This window comes from Labeo rohita, chromosome 12 (assembly GCF_022985175.1).
Source record: "Labeo rohita strain BAU-BD-2019 chromosome 12, IGBB_LRoh.1.0, whole genome shotgun sequence".
NCBI lineage: Eukaryota > Metazoa > Chordata > Actinopteri > Cypriniformes > Cyprinidae > Labeo > Labeo rohita.
The window spans coordinates 22,844,913-22,867,512 of record NC_066880.1 but is presented as its reverse complement, the minus strand read 5'-3'; the positions used below and the strand labels follow the sequence as shown (position 1 = coordinate 22,867,512).

At 35.2% G+C, this 22,600-nt stretch overlaps 1 protein-coding gene across 1 annotated transcript; it reads right to left on the bottom strand.

Moving 5' to 3' along the window:
* Positions 1-781: 781 nt before the first annotated feature.
* Positions 782-21,742, bottom strand: zgc:174164 (uncharacterized protein LOC570656 homolog). The gene is made up of 22 exons (XM_051125102.1): positions 21,609-21,742; positions 21,038-21,147; positions 20,878-20,954; positions 20,725-20,794; positions 20,108-20,184; positions 17,480-17,663; positions 17,335-17,397; positions 17,176-17,247; positions 16,826-16,995; positions 14,953-15,043; positions 14,481-14,611; positions 12,242-12,413; positions 11,342-11,431; positions 10,109-10,304; positions 9,842-9,947; positions 6,571-6,754; positions 6,172-6,258; positions 5,890-5,995; positions 5,666-5,807; positions 3,052-3,148; positions 1,829-1,875; positions 782-1,404 (listed from the first exon to the last, which is right to left on the bottom strand). Exons 1-22 carry the CDS (start codon positions 21,664-21,666, stop codon positions 1,347-1,349), a joined length of 2,388 nt encoding a protein of 795 aa, XP_050981059.1. The 5' UTR covers positions 21,667-21,742; the 3' UTR covers positions 782-1,346.
* Between the last annotated feature and the right edge of the window lie 858 nt (positions 21,743-22,600).

Genomic DNA, 22,600 nt, shown 5'->3' with positions numbered 1-22,600 from the left:
GTCAGTAAAAAATATCGGTTTACATTTCCAAACATTCTGTTTGCCATTAATTGTAATAATCTAGTGAGATTTTTGTTTGCACAAGGAGTCTTGACAACAGCCAGTGCTCCACACTGATCTAATCTCATCATCATCCGGTCTTCCTGGAATTACATAAGGACACAGAACAAACTGAAACAGAGTAAATCCAGAAGAACTGTGGCAACGTCTCCAAGATGCTTCAAGAGACCTACCTGCAAAGCTATTTTGCGCAAGTGCACCTAGGGCAAAAGCTGCTGTAAACGCAAAGAATGATCGCACCAAATGTTGATTTCATTTAGTTAATAGAAGGTAATTGATAAAGAAAATCTATTTATGACAGTGTCCTCACTTTACAGCATTTTTACACACGTGCCTAAAACTTTTAACAGTGCTGCAGCTTTGTAGATAGGTTTCTTGAAGCATCCTGGAGACTTTGTCACAGTTCTTCTGGATTTAGTCTGTCTGAGTTTGTTCTGTTTCTTCATGTCACTCCAGACAGACTGGATGATGATGAGATCAGATCTCTGTGCAGAGCACTGGCTGTTGTCAGACTCCTCGTGCAAACAAAAATCTCACTGGATTATTACAATTAATGGCAAAATGAATGTTTGGAAATGTAATCTGATATTTCCTGCTGACACACTACAGCAAAAGACCGATTTTAACCATTTTTTAGCTGATGAAAATACTAGTGGCCTAAGACTTTTGCACAGTACTGTATGTGAGACAAGTCCAAGAGATTTAAATACAGAATATACTTTATTATGTTCATTTTGACATTCATGGTACATATAAAATAGAGATTTTGTGGGTAAAATTACAATTTTTACAATTTAAATCAAATAACTGTATTAAAGAGCTACTTAACTAACACAACAGAATGTTACATTAAAAAAGGCAGAAGACCTTTATTCTGAATGTTCCTAAACAGGCACAAATTTCTGACATATTTCTAGTTTGCTGTTCTTGATGGATCCCTGAACTGAACTCAGGAAGTGCAGCTTAATCTAGGGGAAATGAATTCTTCCCCCAAATGCAATAAATATTAACAACCGTCGTAGGTTTTCAGAAGTCATACTGTCATCACTTTCTGAGCTAAAAGAAAATTATAAATCTCTGTAAACATTTTTAAAATTCTTAAATTATAAGCAGCATATACTTTTCCTGGCTAGTTCAGAACAGCATTGGTCCTTCATATGTTTTAAATGATAGAAGAGGTGATGAAGATTCTGAGTAATAAAATGTTTTCTTTGGTATTCTTTGGAAAATTGGGTCAAGTAAAAATATAATACAAAAAGCAACAACTGTGCAACATCACGCCTTCTTCATACTGGTACTTGGGTCTGTCTTGGTGGGATTGGTCTGGGGACTCCTGGTCCTTGTCTGTAAGGTTGAGAAGTCAGCAGGTCAGTTGTACTCCAATGAAATATCAGAGACAGATTATGAAAAGAAAATGGGTTTTCAAACACAAGTACATAAGAACTAGATTTTTCTACATTTTCTGAGGTAAATCATGGTGTTTGCCAGTGCAGAACTTGCCAACACAATGTAAGAGTGTTGCTATGGGAAAAGTGTCATTTATGCTGTCACATGGCCTTATCTCCTCTTCTTGTCAACGCTGTTTATAATGTTGAGGCTGTTTAACCATTTGCAGTGTTTGAAGGTTGATCTCCCCAACTGTGCTCTAAATTTTATGGGGACTTTAATGTTAGGGTCTGCTGCTTGCCTTGGCAAACACAACCAATAAACCAATAGAGCAAAGAGCAAAGAAAACTAATCCTTGGTTTCATATTTCTAGTGCCATTACCTAATGTCAGTTACTGAGGAATCCACTGGAAGTACTGGTTTAGGTGGCTGAAAGAAACAAATAAAGTGGGCAAAGTTACCATAAATATGATCAACAGAAGTTGACTTACTAACCTTTTAAAGATGCCAAGTTAAGTTTTATTTAGCCAGGTTCATTATAGTAACTTAAGTGCTTTATCACAACATAGAGGAATAGTGGTAATGAAAGCAAGACATAATGAAATCATCAGTAATCTCTGGCAATGCTCTAAATTATCTGCACACACAAAGCTCAGAAAGAATAAGTTTATTTGTAGCCATTATTTGTATCATTAACATCAAGTTAGTCGTCAATTTGATGAATTGTGGGAATGGTTTGCTGCTGAAACCCTGCTTTTTTTTCTTTTTATCATTAACTAAAACTTCCAGAAAAAAAAAAATCCTGATAATTTACTGACCCCCATTTCATCCAAGATGTTCATGTCTTTCTTCAGTCAAAAAGACATTAAGGTTTTTGAAGAAAAGCATTCCAGGATTTTTCTCCATATAGTGGACTTCAATGGTGGCCAAAAAAGTAAAAAAAAAAATTTTTGAAGGAGAAAATGAGATGGAGTTTTTGTCCTACCCTAACTTTTTTAACCGAAGTACACAGATGAAGAACTAACCACGCATGACTTTTCCAACGTTATTACGTAATGCGTCACAGAGCTAGTGCAAGATGAGCATTTGTGGTTAAAAAGTGTATCAATTTTACTTCTTTTTAGAAAATTACCAATTTTTTTCACTACATAAGACCCTTATTCCTCATCTGGGAACATGTAAAGCCCTTTGAAACTGCACTGAAACTTGGACCTTCAACTTGTTGTTGCAACCTTAATTTCTTTTTGACTGAAGAAAGAAAGACATGAATATCTTGAATGACATAGGAATGTATAAATTATCAGGACATTTTTATTCTGGACGTGAACTAATCCTTTAACTGAAATAAAGTAAAATATAAAAAAAGTATAATTTTCAGATTTACATTTAAGTTAAATACTAAAACGAAATACTAAAATGAATGAATAAAAATTACTAATAACTATTATACAAGGTATTTAACAATAATTAAAACTAATAAAAATGACAAAACAAAATTACTAAAACTGAAATTAAAGGGAAAACAGAAGTTAAAAAGTCGTATTAAAAATATTAACAAAAACTATAATAGGATATCAGTGATACTAAAATAACATTGGTTTGAACCTGTGTCATTGACTGTGGGGTGGCTACTCTTGCTGTATTGCCGTTTGCCTGGACATTTGACTGAGCATTTGATGGACCACTTGCAGCACTCGTCGACCTGTTGTAAAAAATTAAACAAAAGATTGAAAATAATATCTCAGAAGATTTGGCAACAATTTTCAAACATTTTTGAGTGTTTGATGACACTCATTGATGACAAACTTTCTGTCTCAGGTTGAATTTCACTAAACATGTTGCAATATTCCTGTACCTTCTTCACATGCCACTTGCAATCCAGCTTAACCTGGAACTCATGCTATGCGCACATAAATGAAGTCAGTCATGATTTTCAGCTCAAACACACCTCCCATTTGCATGAGATTCTCAGTACAGAATGTGCCGGTCTGACGCAATAAGCATGATGTTACTATCCCTCCCATGGAAAGCACTGGTAAATGTTGAAGGAGAAGTCCACTTCCAAAACAAAGATTCACATATAATGTACTCACCCCCTTGTCATCCAAGACGTTCATGTCTTTCTTTCTTCAGTCGTAAAGAAATTGTGTTTTTTGAGGAAAACATTTCTGCATTTTTCTCCATATAATGGACTGGTATGGTGCCCCGATTTTGAACTTCCAAAAGGCAGTTTAAATGCGGTTTCAAACGATCCCAAATGAGGTTGTAAATGATTCCAGCCAAGGAAGAAGGGTCTTATCTAGTAAAACGATAGGTTATTTTCATAAAAAAAAAAAAAATTTAAAAACCTTTTAATCTCAAAAGCTCGTCTTGCCTTTCTCTTCCTGAACTCTGTGTATTCTGACTCAAGACAGTTAAGGTATGTTGAAAAACTCCAATCGTATTTTCTCCCTCAACTTCAAAAATCATTTCAAAATCATCCTACATCGCTGCAGAAGTACCGACCCAGTCTTTGCAAAGTGAACATGCAAAGAAGATCAAACACCCTTAACAAAAAATGTAAAACAGCGATATAGGGCAATTTTGAAGTTGAGGAAGAACATGAGATGGGAGTTTTTCGACATACCCTAACTGTCACGAACCGGAACAAAAACAGTCCAGGCAGAGTAAGACAAGACGAGCATTTGGCATTAAAAAGTATGTAAATTGTATTATTTTTATTAAAATAACAGATCGTTACGCTAGATAAGACCCTTCTTTCTCAGCTGGCAGTTTGCAACCGCATTGGGATCGTTTGAAGCCGCATTTAAACTGCATTTTGGAAGTTCAAACTCAGGGCATCACATCAGTCCATTATATGGAGAAAAATGCTGAAATGTTTTCCACAACAAAAAAACATAATTTCTTTACGACTGAAGAAAGAAAGACATGAACCTCTTGGATGACAAGGGGGTGAGTACATTATATGTTAGGGGTGTGACAAGACACTTATCCCACGAGACGAGACGAGACACGAGACTGGGTTCACAAGAACGAGATGAGACGAGATTTTTAAACTTTTCTTAAGAAATCCTCAATGATTAAATATATAGGGAATTGAATATTTTATTCAACTGAAAAAGACAAATGCAAAAACATGTAGGTGCATTTTGAACTTTATGAAATTAAACTTCCATTTTAATTAATTATAGGCAGTAATAAACAACATTTAAACAAGAGCGTCACGATTCTGGATAAATTGAGAATCCCAGTTGTTTTTAATAAATTGGAGATCACGATTCTCTCACGATTCTGGAGAAAAAAAGAATAGAAAACTACAAAATAACATAATTTACTAGTGGTTCTGACAAACTATTTATTGCTTAAGTCTTTTAAAAACATATTCATTTAAACAAAATAAAAAAAAAACATTCAATGAAGGAGTCAGTGTCTCACTTCATTAAGACTTGTTTGACTATCGGAATCTCCTTAATGAATGATTCAATGACATACTTTTTTAAAACGGGCAGTTGTCGCCACCTCCTGGCGGAAGAGGATAAGCGTTACTATACATACAAGATAGTTTGGTTTTGATCGCTACTGTAGACAAGTGTTTATACCCAAACTATAAACTTTTATCCCAGTACTTCAGTTATGTAAATGTCTGTAACACAGAAATAATGATTATAATGTGGTTGAAAAGACTGTTTGTGTTGCTTTTTCTGCGTTCACATTTACCCCGACCCTCTGATTCATTAACAAGGGCAGCAACAAAACGTCCTTCTCAGGCTCCACTGACACTTGCGATGTGAAACAGTCCTAATAGACACGTGGGTCGTGTGGGTGTTTGAATCGAGATCTCATATTTTAAGGATTTATTGTGCAACTCTAATGTAAACACTGCAAAATGTTTTACAAGAATTTCGTCACGAGATCTCGCGAAATCTCGTGCTACGAGATCTCGTCACATCCCTATTATATGTTAATCTTTGTTTTGGAAGTGGAAATTTTTAACCTTGGGTTGCTGATCTAAAAATGTTACTGCTCATGCTATTGTCTGTGTACATTTCTGCACATACTGTACCATAACTTGCAATTTCTTCAGCACTGTTAGGTACAAGGCAAGCCAAACATAAAAATAAATAATGCTATTGCAATATTAAAACATCAAAGATTGAACATAAGACATAAGTTCCAAGACTGAAATAGCATGAAAAGAAAATCATGATGATTGATTGACCTTTGGCTTTTGGAAGGACGGCACTTTACACAGCGGTTGAAACTGTCTCTTCTGAACACGTAGAGCAAAATAATTACTAAGCCAACCAAAATTGGCACGACGAGAAGAAAGAAGATCAAGAGTCCATTTCTCAGGGAGTAATCTAAGAGAAAAGATATAAGGAATGATATACTCTTAACAACATGTTGGTGTGTGTTTTGTTTATTTAATGAATGTGATCTTACCAATCTGTGCAGGGCCGCTGTCGATACTTCCTCCTCTGCCGGATTTGTCACAGTGGGGTGGACCCCAGCCATCATTACAATGACAATGGAACTGATCATTACACACCTATGAGAAAACCACACCATTGAAAACCAATTAACATTGATAAATTGGTTATTCAGTAAAAAGGGGTTCGATGGAGTAGAGGGAAGTGTTGAAAAGTAAGTGAGACTACAAAGTAATAAGGACTGACCTGCACCGATGAATCATGGAATTTAAAAAAAATGTAGTTAGTAACTTACTCCATTACTGTTGCAGTCTTTCTGGGCATCGCATTTCTCACTCTGATCCAGAACTGAAGCATTCAAACATGTAAAGTCCAAACACACCTGAGAGATAAAAATACAGGACTTAACTGTTTGTTTAAAGGTTATAGATAATAATAAAATGAGAGAATCAAACTCCAAATGGTACATATTTAAAGATCAAATGGCCATGTTTGTTCAAGAGTCCATTTAAAATCACATCTCTGTGCTGTAGTCATTCAAACTAACTGTTAATGTTCATTCAAGCTATTTGTCTGTTTATATGATTAAATAATGTCTGAAATGTTCCAATACAGGTAAGATTTAAAATCAGGAAAAGATTTCAAATTTAAAGGCTACACAATAAAGCTACAAAACCATTTTCTCCACTCTAACCTTTCCAGGAGCGCAGACTGAGCCCTTTTTTACATAGGCTGGATCTGGCACATCTGGGCCCATGTTGAAGTCAGCATTCATGCAGGTGATTGTCCCTCCCTCTATTTGTTGTACGCTGACTGACGCTCCTGGAGGTGGGCTGTTGCTGTTGAATACACATTGGACTTTTCCACACATAGCATTTCTGTAAAGACAGGAAATGTAAAATTCACTCAGCTGTTTAATTGAACAAAAAAAAAAGCAACATGTAAAACACAACTGGAATAGAGAAATCTGAGACAGCTGGGTTATACAACATGTTGCAAACCACATCTTCCTAATTTCACATTCATTAATAAAAATAACTATAAAATAACAACAACTATAAGTTATAAAAAGTCTAGAAACTTCAAACTTCTCATCAAAACACGTTTTTAATTTTGAAGCAATATATATACAGTGGTTACGGAAAGTATTCAGACCCCCTTAAATTTTTCACTCTTTGTTATATTGCAGCCATTTGCTAAAATCATTTAAGTTCATTTTTTTCCTCATTAATGTACACACAGCACCCCATATTGACAGAAAAACACAGAATTGTTGACATTTTTGCAGATTTTTTAAAAAAGAAAAACTGAAATATCACATGGTCCTAAGTATTCAGACCCTTTGCTGTGACACTCATATATTTAACTCAGGTGCTGTCCATTTCTTCTGATCATCCTTGAGATGGTTCTACACTTTCATTTGAGTCCAGCTGTGTTTGATTATACTGATTGGACTTGATTAGGAAAGCCACACACCTGTCTATATAAGACCTTACAGCTCACAGTGCATGTCAGAGCAAATGAGAATCATGAGGTCAAAGGAACTGCCTGAAGAGCTCAGAGACAGAATTGTGGCAAGGCACAGATCTGGCCAAGGTTACAAAAAAATTTCTGCTGCACTTAAAGTTCCTAAGAGCACAGTGGCCTCCATAATACTTAAATGGAAGAAGTCTGGGACGACCAGAAGAGCTGGCCGTCCGGCCAAACTGAGCTATCGGGGGAGAAGAGCCTTGATGAGAGAGGTAAAGAAGAACCCAAAGATCACTGTGGCTGAGCTCCAGAGATGCAGCCGGGAGATGGGAGAAAGTTGCAGAAAGTCAACCATCACTGCAGCCCTCCACCAGTTGGGGCTTTATGGCAGAGTGGCCCGACAGAAGCCTCTCCTCAGTGGAAGACACATAAAAGCCCGCATGGAGTTTGCTAAAAAACACCTGAAGGACTTGATGGTGAGAAATAAGATTCTCTGGTCTGATGAGACCAAGATAGAACATTTTGGCCTTAATTCTAAGCGGTATGTGTGGAGAAAACCAGGCACTGCTCATCACCTGTCCAATACAGTCCCAACTGTGAAGCATGGTGGTGGCAGCATCATGCTGTGGGGGGTGTTTTTCAGCTGCAGGGACAGGACGACTGGTTGCAATCGAGGGAAAGATGAATGAGGCCAAGTACAGGGATATCCTGGACGAAAACCTTCTCCAGAGTGCTCAGGACCTCAGACTGGGCCGAAGGTTTACCTTCCAACAAGACAATGACCCTAAGCACACAGCTAAAATAATGAAGGAGTGGCTTCACAACAACTCCGTGACTGTTCTTGAATGGCCCAGCCAGAGCCCTGACTTAAACCCAATTAAGCATCTCCGGAGAGACCTAAAAATGGCTGTCCACCAACGTTTACCATCCAACCTGACAGAACTGGAGAGGATCTGCAAGGAGGAATGGCAGAGGATCCCCAAATCCAGGTGTGAAAAACTTGATGCATCTTTCCCAAAAAGACTCATGGCTGTATTAGATCAAAAGGGTGCTTCTACTAAATACTGAGCAAAGGGTCTGAATACTTAGGACCATGTGATATTTCAGTTTTTCTTTTTTAATAAATCTGCAAAAATGTCAACAATTCTGTGTTTTTCTGTCAATATGGGGTGCTGTGTGTACATTAATGAGGAAAAAAAATGAACTTGATGAAAATGATTTTAGCAAATGGCTGCAATAAAACAAAGAGTGAAAAATTTAAGGGGGTCTGAATACTTTCCGTACCCACTGTGTATATATATATATATATATATATATATATATATATATATATATATATATATATATATATATATATATATATATATATATATATATATATACACACACATACAGATACAGTTGAGGTCAAAATTTTACATTACTTGGAGAATCTGCAAAATGTTAAATATTTTACCCAAAAAAATGGGGATCATACAAAAAATTTTTTTTTTTTTTTTTTTTTTTTTTTTTTTTGTTTAGTGATAGTTGTTCATGAGTACTTGAACAACTGTACAGTGTGTTTTTTTTTTTTTTTTTTTTTTTTTTTTTTTGTTCTGTACAGTTAAACTGCCCACTGTTTTTCAGAAAAATCCTTCAGGTCCCACAAATTCTTTGGTTTTTCAGCATTTTTGTGTATTTGAACCCTTTCCAACAATGACTGTATGATTTTGAGATATTTCTTTTCACACTGAGAACAACTCAGGGACTCATATGCAACTATTACATAAGTTTCAAACGCTCACTGATGCTCCAAAAAAAACACCAACGCATTAAGAGCCAGGGGTGAAAATTTTTGAACAGAATGGAGATGTGTACATTTTTCTTATTTTGCCTAAATACCATATTTTCATTTACTACTGCCCTTTAGAAGCTACAGGAGATACTTAAAATTTTCCCAGAAGACAAAAAAAGTTAAATTTACCCTGATCTTCAAATTAATGCATTGTGTTTCCTTCTAAAGCATCAGTAAGTGTTTGAACCTTCTGTAATAGTTGCATATGAGTCCCTCAGTTGTCTTCAGTGTAAAAAGATGTATCTTAAAAATCATACAGTCATTGTTGGAAAGGGTTCAAATGCATAAACATGCTGAAAGACCAATGCATTTGTGGGAACTGAAGGATTTTTTTTAAGAACAAGAGGCTGTTTAATTGACTGTTCAGGACAAACAAGGGTCTCATGAACAACTATCGCTAAAAAAAAAAAAAAAGCTGTGGATCATTCAGGTAACAACAAGGTATTAAGAATCAAGCGTATGTAAACTTTTGAGTGTCATTTTTATAAATTCAACTGTTATTTTCTTTTGCGTATATGCAAAAGACTTTTATATGAATTATCTTATTCAGGTCAGTACTAAATTTAAATAACACGCATTTTGTTCTCAAATGTTTTGTAACAGCAATGAATGAAGTAAAACATGCATGCTTTAACTGATGAAAATTAAATAAGGTACTCACTTCACTTCACAAGGTTTCGGGCTAGACCCAGAGTATCCACAGTTCCCATACGCATTGCCTATAGTATTAATATGACTAAAGCACTTATCATCTGCTTTAGTCGCTTCTGGATAGCCAGAGATACAGAGAAAAACACATGAACTCAATCATACAAAACAAGCTTCGTATAAAATTTTAAACCACAGCATGTCATTTGAATAATGACAGACAGTAAACTGACATATGTTCATATGTTCATAGAGATAAAATGAGAACAATGAGAAGCACCTGAGCCAAAAAGTTGTTTGCACTGGTAGTCAAATGTCTGGCATCGGCCCTCGAAGCAGAAGGCTGTGTTACTGGCACACGGGAGGCCATCCATCATGTAGAAATCTGCCGGGCAGAATGGAGACGTTCCACCGCAGAACTCCGGCAGATCACACTGGTTGATAGACGGTCTGCAGGGGGTGCCGGCCACGTTGATCTGTTCACAGCAACCAGTGTTACACCCTTACAAATGTCCTTATTGTAATTCACTTGTTCAAAGAATAAATCTCAATTAAGTTTGTTTATTAGTTATTTACATATACATTAATAAATACATCAGGATATTTGTACTGGACAATGAAACATTGATAAAATACTAAGAAATTGTTTTGTTGTTGTTGTTTTGTGTTTTTGCAGTGCATGTAAATTAATAGGGGCCAAATAAATAACTTAATGTTTGTTTTTTTCATCCAAGTTTTTATAAGGTTAAAAGGATAGTTCACCCAGGATAGTTTGTTTCTTCATCAGGAACACATATGGAGAAATTTAGCATTGCATCATTTGCTCACCAATGGATCGTCTGCAGTGAATTAGTGCGGTCAGAATGAGAGTCCAAACAACTGATAAAAACCATCACAATAATCCACACAACTCCAGTCCATCAATAATGTCTTGTGAAGCAAAAACTGTGTTTGTAATAAACTCATCAAGATATTTTAAACTTGATATTGCTTCAGGCTAAAATAAAAATCCTATAGCCATAATATTGCTTTCTCCAATGAAAAATCTATCTGGTGTGAATCAGAAACATAGAACAAGAAATACAAACAAGCACTGTTTACATAAGTCTAAAATAGTTCTAAACAAATATGTTGGTGGATTTTAATGTGGGAGGACAACAAGGGATGGACTTTATTAATAATGGGCTGGTCATCTGGATTACTTATGCATTATTGTGATGTTTTTATGAGCTGTTTAGACTGTTTAGCATCGAGTCACTGCAGAAAATTCATGGGTGAGCAAGTGATATAACGTTGCATTTCTCCAAATGTGCTTTGTAGAAGAAACAATCCCATCTATGTCTTGGATGGCCTGAGAGTAAATTTTCATCAAATTTCCATTTTTGGATGAACTGTCCCTTTAATGTCCCTTTGTCTGCAGTAATTATGATTTGCCTTATATAAAACAGTAGTATGCTTAGTATATTGTCATTTAAATAAGAAAATCAAATGTGTGTGTGATGAGGGGTCTGACCTGACAGTTTTCACAGCAGCTTCCTGCAGCACAGGCTGAGCCCTTAGTGAGGGTGCATGTAGCTGCATCACAACACTTATTTTTACACTCCTGCAACACAACAGCAACAACGCATTCAGTACAGCAATACTGAAAAGCAATTTTATTTTTACTTTAGTTGTTTATTCTTTTATTTATAGGACTGAACAGTGTCTTCAGGTCTTTCCTTGGGTTTTAAACTATCACAGAACATAAAACAAACAGTTGAATAAATGTGACCCTGGACCACAAAACCAGTCTTAAGTCGCTGGGGTATATTTGTAGCAATAGCCAAAAATACATTGTATGGGTCAAAATTATTGATTTTCCTTTTATGCCAAAAATCATTAGCAAATTAAGTAAAGGTCATGTTTCATGAAGATATTTTGTAAAATTCCTACTTTAAATACATCAAAACTTAATTTTTAATTAGTAATATGCATTATTAAGAACTTCATTTGGACAACTTTAAAGGTGATTTTCTCAATATTTAGATTTTTTGCACTCTCAGATTGCATATATTCAAATAGTTGTGTCTTGGCCAAATATTGTCCTATCCTAACATCTGAAAGCTTCTGTATTCAGCTTTCAGGTGATGCATTAAGCTCAGTTTTGAAAAATTGACACTTATGACTGGTTTTGTGCTCCATGGTCACAAATGGGAAAACAAGTCAGGTCACACTAAAGAAAACATAAAACTTATTTAATGTCTGTAATGTAAAAAAACCCACTGGAAATATAATTAATTACAACTCACAATTTTGCTGTGGAAACGTAAAAATAATATTTAACTGAGTTTGTACAATTGGAGTTTAAATGAAATGCTTCTATTAAGACTAATTATGTTATTAAGTTAAACAGGGAACTAAGCCTCTGAAATACCTGCGGTGTGCCACAGTCGCACTGCTCTTCATGCTCTAGAATGCCATTCCCACACCTGGGCACCGTGACGACGCTGTCTTGAGATGGTGGGTTCCTCAAACATGCCCCTCCACCTCTCTGAATCAACCTTTCAAAGGCTTGATCACTGCAGTCACTGAATTTAGTTGCTCCTCTGCATTCACAGCCAAACACAGCATCACACACATCAAGGACAGCATGAAAAGTTTTTGTACAAGCCTCCTGTTTTCTCTGATTGAGGTCAACATGAAATGCTCTACGCCCATTTTACTTTTATAATCAGATGTGTTTCAGGATAACAACAGGATATTCAACTAAAATAAATAACATGTGACTTTCGAGGAATTTAGGTCATCTGGAAAGGATTGTTAAAAAAAAAAAAAAAAGTTTGGTCACACTTTAGTTTGGAGACTAATTCTTACTATTACTATTACTTTTGCCTCAATAAACTCTGTCCCACTCTGCTTATTAATAGATGGTAAGGTAGTTATTATATTTAGGTATGAGGTGGAATTAAAAAAGGGGAAATAAATGTGGTCATTGATATGTGCTTCACAAGTGCTAATAAACAGCCAAAATGCTAAAAATACTAGTAATACTAGGTGCTTCTCATTGTTCAAAATGCTAATAATAATAGTAAAATAATGCTAATAATAAACTAGTTAATAGTAAGACAAAATGTGAAAGTATTCATACCTCTTAATTTTTTTGTTTTGTTATGTTGCAGCCTTATGTTAAACTGCTTTAAATAACTTTTTTCCTACAACAATTTATACTCCATACACCATAATGACAAACCATTGACAACTTTGCAAATTTATTAAAAATAAAACACTAAAATAAGTACATAGTACTTAGTTGAAGCACCTTTACAGCCTGAAGTCTTTTGGGTATGATGCGACAAGCTTTGCACATGAGCATTTGGCAATTATCTGCCATTCTTCACCTCAGTTAGTTTAGATGGGGGCTGGCAGACATTTTTAGGTTTGTCCAGAAATATTGGATTGCGGTCAAGCCAAGGCTCTGGCTGGGCCACTCAAGGACATTCACAAAGTAGTGTATAAGCCACTCTTGCTGTGTGCTTAGGGTCATTGTCCTGTTGAAAGGTAAACCTTCTGCCCAGTCTGAGATTCTGTATGCTCTGGACTGGGTTTTTATTAAGGCGATCTTAATATTTTAGTGCATTGAGATTTTCTTCTTCTACTGCTGCTGAAAAACAGCCATACAGCACGAGGCTGATACCACCACACTTTAGTGTTGGGATGGTACTCTGTAAGTAATGAACAGTGCCTGGTTTCCTTCAAACATGATGCTTGGAATTGAGGTTCAGACCAGAGAATCTTGTTTCTCACAGTCTGAGGGTTCTTTAGGTGCTTTTTTGCAAATTCCAAGTGGATTTTCATGCATCTTCACTGAGGAGAGGACTGAGTTTGGCCATACCACCATAAAGATAAAGAAAACTAAATTGGTGGAGTGTTGCAGTGATGTTTGTCCTTCTGTAAGTTTCCATCTGCATATATGATCATGGAGCTCAACTAGAGTGACCATCAGCTTCTCCTTCAAGCCCCTTTACCATCAATTGCTCAGTTTGGCCAGGAGGCGAGCTGTAGGATCTTTCCCAGATCTGTGCCTTGATGCAAGACTATTTCTGAGCTCTACAGGCAGTTATTTTGATCTCAGGGCTTAGTTTTCCTGCTCTGATATGCATTTTTAGCTGTGTGTGCCTTTCCAAATCATACTCCTTTTAATTAATTCCCTACACTCGAAGTGTAGTTGCATCTACAAGCAATATGAGTGCTCCTAAGCTAAATTTCAAGTGTCCCAGAAAAGGGTATGAATACTTATGCAATGGAATCTTTTCAGTTTTTTATGTCTTGTCAATTTGCAAAGTTGTTACAAACCTGTTTTGTGCTCTGTCATTATGGTGTATGTAGATTGATGTGGGAAAAAAGTAATTTAAAGCAGTTTAACAAAAGGCTGCAACATAACAAAAAGTGAAAAAAATGGAGGGTTATGAATACTTTCACAAGGCACTGTATATAACCTGTATGACTTTTCTTTTGTGTTCCACAGAATGAAAAAAAACTTACAGGTTTGGACCATCATGAGGGTGAGCAAATGATGACAGAAATTCATTTTTTCCATATTAAATTATGTTTTAGATTATGTTCACGATAGTTGCATATATGACAGATGTTACAAAACAACAGTAGCCACTAACCCAGCAGTGGGTGCCATAATGCAGCTCCCAGCATTACAGGTACAACCACTGATATCATGACTCATGCCCAGGTTATGGCCCAGTTCGTGAGCAATCACCGTAGAGAACGACTGCAGCTTGTCATTACCAAACTGTGATGATATAATAGTGAAAAGCAAATAAGAACATGACATTAGAGTTCATTTCCTGCATTTATTATATGCATCTAAATGTATCTGCAGGACAGACAACTAAAACAATTAAAAATTGTAATCAATATAGTTTTGCTTTGGTCACACTTTAATTGCTTCCCTTCGTTCAGGCACCTATTTCACAAACACACCTTTGCATCAATAAAACATGCAGGTTTTAAATTACAGCCTTCAGAAAACAATCAGCCCTGAAGGTTTTAGAAAACCTAAGAGTATACTAATATAGTCAGGTTTTATTAGCTTTACAGTCAAAATGACTGACGAAATAAAAATGTTCTAACCACATTGATTCCTCCGCCGTTGTTTGCAGAGCACACAGTCCCTACGAAGGCCATGCCGAGCACACCTCCAGGGTACGATCCTGGTCGGCCTCTTTAAGAAACAGAAACACAGATCATGTTACTCAGAACATGACATCTGGTGTCATCTCTGAGGACCAAGACAACTTAAATTAAATATTACTACATTCTCCTGTTGTAAATGTAAAATTGTTCTAATTTTAAAAGAACAGCACCACACCACAACTATAACAATAATACCACTCGAAGTGTCACTCTTAGTGTTGTCCATTTCCATTTACCTTTCTCCAATATCATGTACTTTCAGAATAAGTACTTATTTTGAATTACTTACTTTGTAAACTATAAAAGTATGTTCTATTAAAGTATGATTATGTGTAGTATGAATGTAATCCGGACATACAACATTCATCATGTTGTAACTGTCATGTGATCTATCAGCGTCATTAAGGTTGCTTTACTGTTTTCATTTACAGTTTTACAGTAGGGCAGTGTGCATGTTCGCATAGGGCCTATCCCAATACCCACATTTGCGATCTTTGTCCTTGACCACTTGTTTACTTGCATGATGTATTTCCTCTATTTGCCCAAAGTGTTCAAATGAATGTAAAGACTACAAGTGTGTGTAGATCTTTTAAATTCCCTGATGAAACACATCAGCGAGCCAAGTTTTTCTAGATTTTTTGTGTACACATTTTAAATTCATTAATTTGCACTAATAAGCTTCTGATGATCGTTAAGTGATCATTAAATGTGCAACATTATGTTTTACTGCTAAATTATGTTTTTTAATATCAACTTTAAGATTTTGAGTCACATGAGCCTAGTGAAAAATAAATATACTAAAACGTATTTAAAATACATTAATTTTATGTTAGGTACACTACATATACATTTACATATTATGTATATAAAATACCCTGCAGTTGTACTTTTAGTATACTGGTATATTTAAAGTCTACTAAATTGGAAGAACTAATTTTGTACTTTAATTGTGCAGAAGTGGTGCTGAAATCCAAGTAAAGATATACTTAAGTATATTTGATTGTGCTAAAGTGGAACTATCGAAAGTATACTTTAGGTACACTTTAAATAAGTCTTTACATGCTAAATATCTAAAGATCACAAAATCCTTATCAATAGTGACATTAAAACATATTTTAGGCTTAATATCAAGAAATGTGCACTGTGCACAAGTAGTACTCCAAATATAGCTCAATTACAATTTTCTATATCAGTAAGTCTGGAGCGATATGTCAGTAAATATGTTAACTGACTTTAACTATACTTAGTATAAAATAAATACATTTTAAATTACTCTTTTACTAGGGGAGTTCCTAAATGCATGGGATATGCTTAGCCAAAAATACCATTCAGATGCACTATCATAGTGGATTTAGTGTTGGATAGATCACTGAGCTTTGGGATTTTCCAGACCTGGGACAGTCTTGCACAATTAACTCCTGTCGCATAAACGCTCGTAATTAGCCAAGACCACCAAGTGTTGGCATTGTGACAGGCCTAAAAGTTGATCTGTTGGGTCCACGAATTAGCTTTACATGTAAACGCCTAGTAAATCTATATGCATTTTTGTGTCATTATATTTATTTGACTACATTTATTACTCTCATGTACAGTACTTTGGTACTTACTATGGTTTCTAAAAGTGCTCTAAAGAGTTAAGGACATGACCAGGCTAGGCCAACCAATGGTGTAAGTTTGAAGTTTTATTTGATGAATGCAGATGGGGAGTATTCCGAAAAACAATCATTGCTTAATAGTGAACAAATATTTTACTGTACTATTTATTTAAAAAAAAAAAAAAAAACAAAGCTACAGGGTGTGAAGTACTTACACAACAAGCTGCCCCACGTCATGCCTAAGTTGAGGTAACAGGTCTGTCTTTCTCCACTGCACAAACCTTCCCAACACTTCCCCAGCACTGCCATCCACACTGAAGGGGTTCTCCTTGTCAAAAATCTTCAAGCCAATCAGCGCTATCCGGATATTCAGCTGTTTGTAGTACTGGAGTGAACAAAAAAAACACCACAAATATTTCATTATGTCAGTCTATAAACATCAATCAAGATAAGAACTGCCCTGACATACATTACAACAGTCTTAATACATTATTGCACATACTGAGGTTAGGGTTAGACTCATCCTAATCCTAACAATAACCTTATCTGTAGCTAGAATTCTTACCGTATCCAGCAAGTTAGCCAACTGGACCATCTCGTTACGCACGGCAGTTGAATTGCTGTTCTTAAAGACGAACTGTGAATAAATAAACACACCTTTTAGAACTACACTAACTACAACTAATTCCAAAAACATTGAAACATTCTAATGGCTAAAACTCACCCTTTGGTGATCCACTACTAACACCAACTCCACATATTTGGTCTGAGGTAAGGCTCGTTTTTTCTGTGGATTCAGTAGATGAACTGAAATGTCAAAAATGTTTATACAGCATAAAAATGTTAGACAATAAGACAGATTTTCCAACCCGTAAAAACATGGACATGTCAGTGTCATGGGAGTGGTCCTCGCTGGAAGATGTTTCACTGGCCAGTCCACATACAAATGGTTCTGACTGACTGTCCTTCAACAGGAAGAGGAGGTGTTCATTGGCTTCGGAGTGCAAGATAGGTTCCAGCCCATAGCTATTATTACCAATGAGAATGATCCCCCTGAAACACAGTGTACAATAGTTACAACCTAATTTTTGAGAAAAAAAAAAACATTGAGCTAACAATACTGTAACAGGTTCATATGACTTTTTCTACTCTTATGAGAAGTGATCTATTTAACAGAGTGTCTATTTACACTCAGTGCAAATAATCCATCCTGTTGGCAAAGGCTTTACACTGGCTTTGTCAACCACTGTCTGGGTGAGCAAGACAAAATAAGAAACTTGTCTGGTAACAGGTACCATTGCATGGTGAAATTCAGTCAACATCGATTTTTTTAGTGTTCAAGTTGGACAAACAAATACGCTGTGTTCAACAACGGAAAGCTGCTTAGTCTGAAACTGATTTCTGTGTGAGCTCTGCTTTATACATTGCTACACTATTGACAATGGACCTGTTTTGCTTGTGAAATCTCACTGAAAGTTTTGCAAATGTGACCGTGCGTGTAGTACAGGACATGTAGATTCCCAATAAGGCAGCATTCTTTTATCAGTTTACTGAATAGAATCATATTGACTGAATATGTTGTTATTATTGCATATTGATTTACAAAGTACAATACATTGAGGTGCAAACAGTATCTGCCACTACTTGAACTGAGTTTAAAGGGCATCTAACACTATTTACACTCAAGCCACAGACACACTAGACTTTGACCAAATCAAAGTCTAATCATTTAAAACCATCTTATTTTAAAAGCAAAAAAAATACTTCACTTTACTGCAACACTGCAGATTTAAATTCATCTTTATTACACATCTTCACCTGACACAAACTCACAGGTCACAGTTCACCAAACTTTAGAATGCAGTGAAATTTGCATGAGCTTGTATTTCCTGTTTCCCACATTGGCATGCATATAAATGGAAGTCAATAACATGAAAAGTGTAGTGTAATGGCCACTTTAGTACAATTAGCATCTAACTACTTAAAGTACAATAAAAACACTTCTTTTTTCACCTAATAGAAACAGCAAATATCTTTATTTCCATTTATAAATATTGCTTTCAACATGCTCCATCACTTTACTGTACCAAACATAAATTTGCAATGATTTTTCACACGATAAACTGGTTTATTCACTGTTGAAGTACATTTCTGTCAGTTATTTATTTAGACTGAATTTTTATATCTACACACAGAAACAACTTTGTCTTAATAATGAAAGGAAAATGTCAAATTAATTTTGGAATTTTTCTTATAATACAAATTAAGTACTGTACAGTCACTTCCAACAAAACAAAAGGGTAGACACTGGAAGTGTTTAGGAAACCTGTCTGAAAAGAGACCATGTTTTTGTAATTGTGAGCTGCAATTGCAACAATTGTAATAATTGTGGAGAAGAAAATGAAAGAAATTCTGTCATTAATTACTCACCCTCATGTCGCTCCAAAACTGTTAGACCTTCGTCCATCTTTGAAACATAAATGAAGATATTTTTGATAAAATCCAAGAACTTTCTGACTCTCTGTAGAGAGCAAGGTTCTACCATGTTCAAGGCCCAGAAAGGTATCAAGAACTATCAAAATAGTCCATGTGACATCAGTGGTTCAGCGCAAATTTTATGAAGTTATAAACGAGAATACGTTTGTGTCGTGGTACACTCGATAATAGTGGAAGCGAGTAACTCGGGGGTAAGTCGTTATTTTTGTTTTTTTGCACACAAAAAGTATTCTCATATCTTCAGTCTACATGGAGGGTCAGAAAGCTTTCGGTTTTCATCAAAAATATCTTTATTTGTGTTTCGAAGATGAACAAAGGTCTTACAGGTTTGGAACGACATGAAGGTGAGTAATTAAAAGAGAACTCCACTTCCATAACAACAATTTACAAATAATGTTATAATGTAGGATGATTTTGAAATGATTTTTAAAGTTGAAGGAGAAAATACGATCAGAGTTTTTCGACATACCCTAACTGTCTTGAGGCATAATACAGAGTTCATGGAGAGAAAGGCAAGACGAGCATTTGAGATTAAAAAGTATTTAAACTGTATTTTTTTTTAATGAAAAAAAAAACGATCGTTACACTAGATAAGACCCTTCTTTCTCGGCTGGGATCGTTTACAACCGCATTTGGGGTCGTTTGAAACCGCATTTATACAGCATTTTGGAAGTTCAAAATTGGGGCACCATACCAGTCCATTATATGGAGAAAATGCTGAAATGTTTTCCTCAAAAAACATAACTTCTTTACTTCTGAAGAAAGAAAGACATGAACATCTTGGATGACAAGGGTGAGTACATTATATGTGAATCTTTGTTTTGGAAGTGAACTCCTTTAATGACAGAATTTTCATTTTTGGGTGAACTATCTCTTTAATACAAAGCTGCCTAGCTAGCGCAATAATAGCTTTCAGTAAATCAGTTTCAAAAAATGACATGGGACCCAACTAACATGTAAGACTGCATTTTAGACACTGAAAGTATAAGCAACATACATACCTGAGACCTTCACAGGTGCTGAGAGCTACGAGAGAGTCTTCATAACCTTCCACATGTCCTTGATAGTGACAAAGCTCCTAGAAAAAAAAACCCTTCACCATTAGTACAGCTCATTTTCAGTACTATGTCAAGGTTAATGTTTTTGGTTAATGGTTTTCATAAAATGACCACATGAGTAAATGTTTTCTAGGGCATGATCAATGTCTAATGACTATAATGTATTTTTAACATTTCATTTCCTTATTCTGAGCAATGTGTTGGACAGTATCCATTTTATCCAGCCAATAAATCCAAGGCACTCAGAGTTCATTTGAACATTGAATGAACTCTGAGTGTGTTTGTAAATTGACACCCTGATGAAGGCGAGTTAGCCACAACACGTCGATGTGCACATTTGTTGTTCTTGAAAACTTTAAAGCCATGTGAATAAAGGCTTTTTATATTCCACAGTATTCGAGTGCCTTGGATTTATGAGTTTTTGACTTCACATAGGAATCCCACACCCAAAGAGCACCGATTTATTTTTACACCCAGTAGCAGTTTTTTTGCTTTTTCGTATGTAAGTATCAATTTTATATTTTATTAACTGCAATAAATCTAAAAAAAAAAAATCTCACCAGTTTTTCTGTCCACCCTTTCTCCTGTGCATCATGAGACAACACAACAAAGTTCTTGGATAAAAAGTGTCTGGTAGAATAAGAGATCAAATTACAATTTGTAATCATTAATAAAACTAAATATGTCAGCCAAAGTCCTTTCAAAATTCGTACGTGTTCTTTGTCAGATGTAGTATACGTTCATGACCATCAATCCTGACAGAGTATGTAATGCTATCAGCATGTCTATCCTGAAATCAGACACATCATTTTAAAATATGGAGAAAATAAAATTTTTAACTTACTTCCAGACACTGTTAATAATGGTTTATACCTGTGCAGATGTTTGTGAGGGCTCTGCATCCCTCTTCCAGCGCTCATGAACCAGCTGAGGTTTGACCACATCATACTTCTTCAAATATGAAGTTTGGTCTGTGGTCTGGACTATGAAGGCCAGATAAGAGAAGTTCATAAGTATAACTGAAATAATACCTGCATAACTAATTATTATTATATAATTTCATTTAATTAATTTATTTTTTGATAGATATTTATGTTGATATCTACGTTTCTCTAAGTTTATAGATACAGTTCTTGTGATTTCATGTAGTTACTGGGCTACACTGTTACTCTGTACACTCAATAAACAATTAAACAGCTATTGACGATACCAAAACTCGTATAATCTAATATTAATCTAATTTAACCTAGTAAAATTAAGTTTAAAACTACCTATTATTAATAAATTATTTTCCCTGTATGATTAATATAACCCAATAGACTTTTACTTTTGTAAGTTGTTGTCGGTGAAACACGACGATTCCCTGTATCGCATACCTCCATTATGTGTAAATGAAGTCATGAGCATGAAAAACATCATGCATAAATGAGTGAGTTTGTCTTACCTGGGAAAATCGCTAAGTTTGTAAAAATGAGAATAAAGAAGGAAAAGTGTAGCGTCATGATGTTTCTCTGGACTGACGTTTGATCTCAGGTGAGCGCGAACGAGGGGCGTGTACGAGCAGCCAGACAGGTGGAGCAACATTCTTATATTATTCTCTTTCTGGCCTGCGTGACTCTTTAGTCATAGCTATTTATAGATTTTAGATTTATAGATAAAGATAGTTAAAGTTATTATAAATATTACGTAACCTGTTAAGACACTGCTCAAAATGTAAAATAAATAAATAAATAAATTAATTAATTTACTCTATAAGAAGTTTAGGTTTAATATGCATAAAATAAATAAATAAACAAATACATGTAATCTAATGTATCTTAAAGTTATTATAAATATTACGTAACCTGTTAAGATACTGCTCAAAAGGTAAAATAAATAAATAAATTAATTAATTAATTAATTAATTAAAATACAAATAAAGGTATAAATAAATAAATCTTTGAAAACCATGATTTTAAACCTATCTAGACACAAAGCCCTTAAACTAAATTAATTAAAATGACAACGGCCTAATTAAGTCTAGCCAGAAAAAATGTATTTTTTTTTTTTTTTTTTTTTTTAACGTTGCACCTGATAATGTTTTTACAATGACACAAGAGGGCGCTCGGAGGTTCAGATAGAGCCGTATGAAATAATTAATGTAGGCTATGTCAGGAACTCTGTTATAATATAGTATATTATAGTTATGTAAGTTAGCGTATTTTGGCATTTCAAAAAAAAGGCTATGTCAGGAACAAATGTAAAATTATAATCCATCTTTCCGATCTTTATTTGTATTCTTATTATTAGTAGTACTGAATTTTAACTGGGCAAGTCACAAAACGTATAGATCCACACCCATCTTACAATAAAAATGTTTCCAATTAGTTACATTAATGTTCTTTTCAGCAATGGGTATCTTACCAGCTTTACAGTGGCCTGAAAAAAAAATGAGCC

Bases quoted from the DNA above. Each gene is read 5' to 3' on its own strand.
- zgc:174164 (XM_051125102.1), bottom strand. From the start codon at position 21,666: ATGACGCTACACTTTTCCTTCTTTATTCTCATTTTTACAAACTTAGCG. The intron at 21,148-21,608 runs GTAAGACAAACT...TGGCCTTCATAG, and splicing joins AAACTTAGCGATTTTCCCAG to TCCAGACCACAGACCAAACT. The intron at 3,149-5,665 runs GTCAATCAATCA...TTTTTACAACAG, and splicing joins CGTCCTTCCAAAAGCCAAAG to GTCGACGAGTGCTGCAAGTG.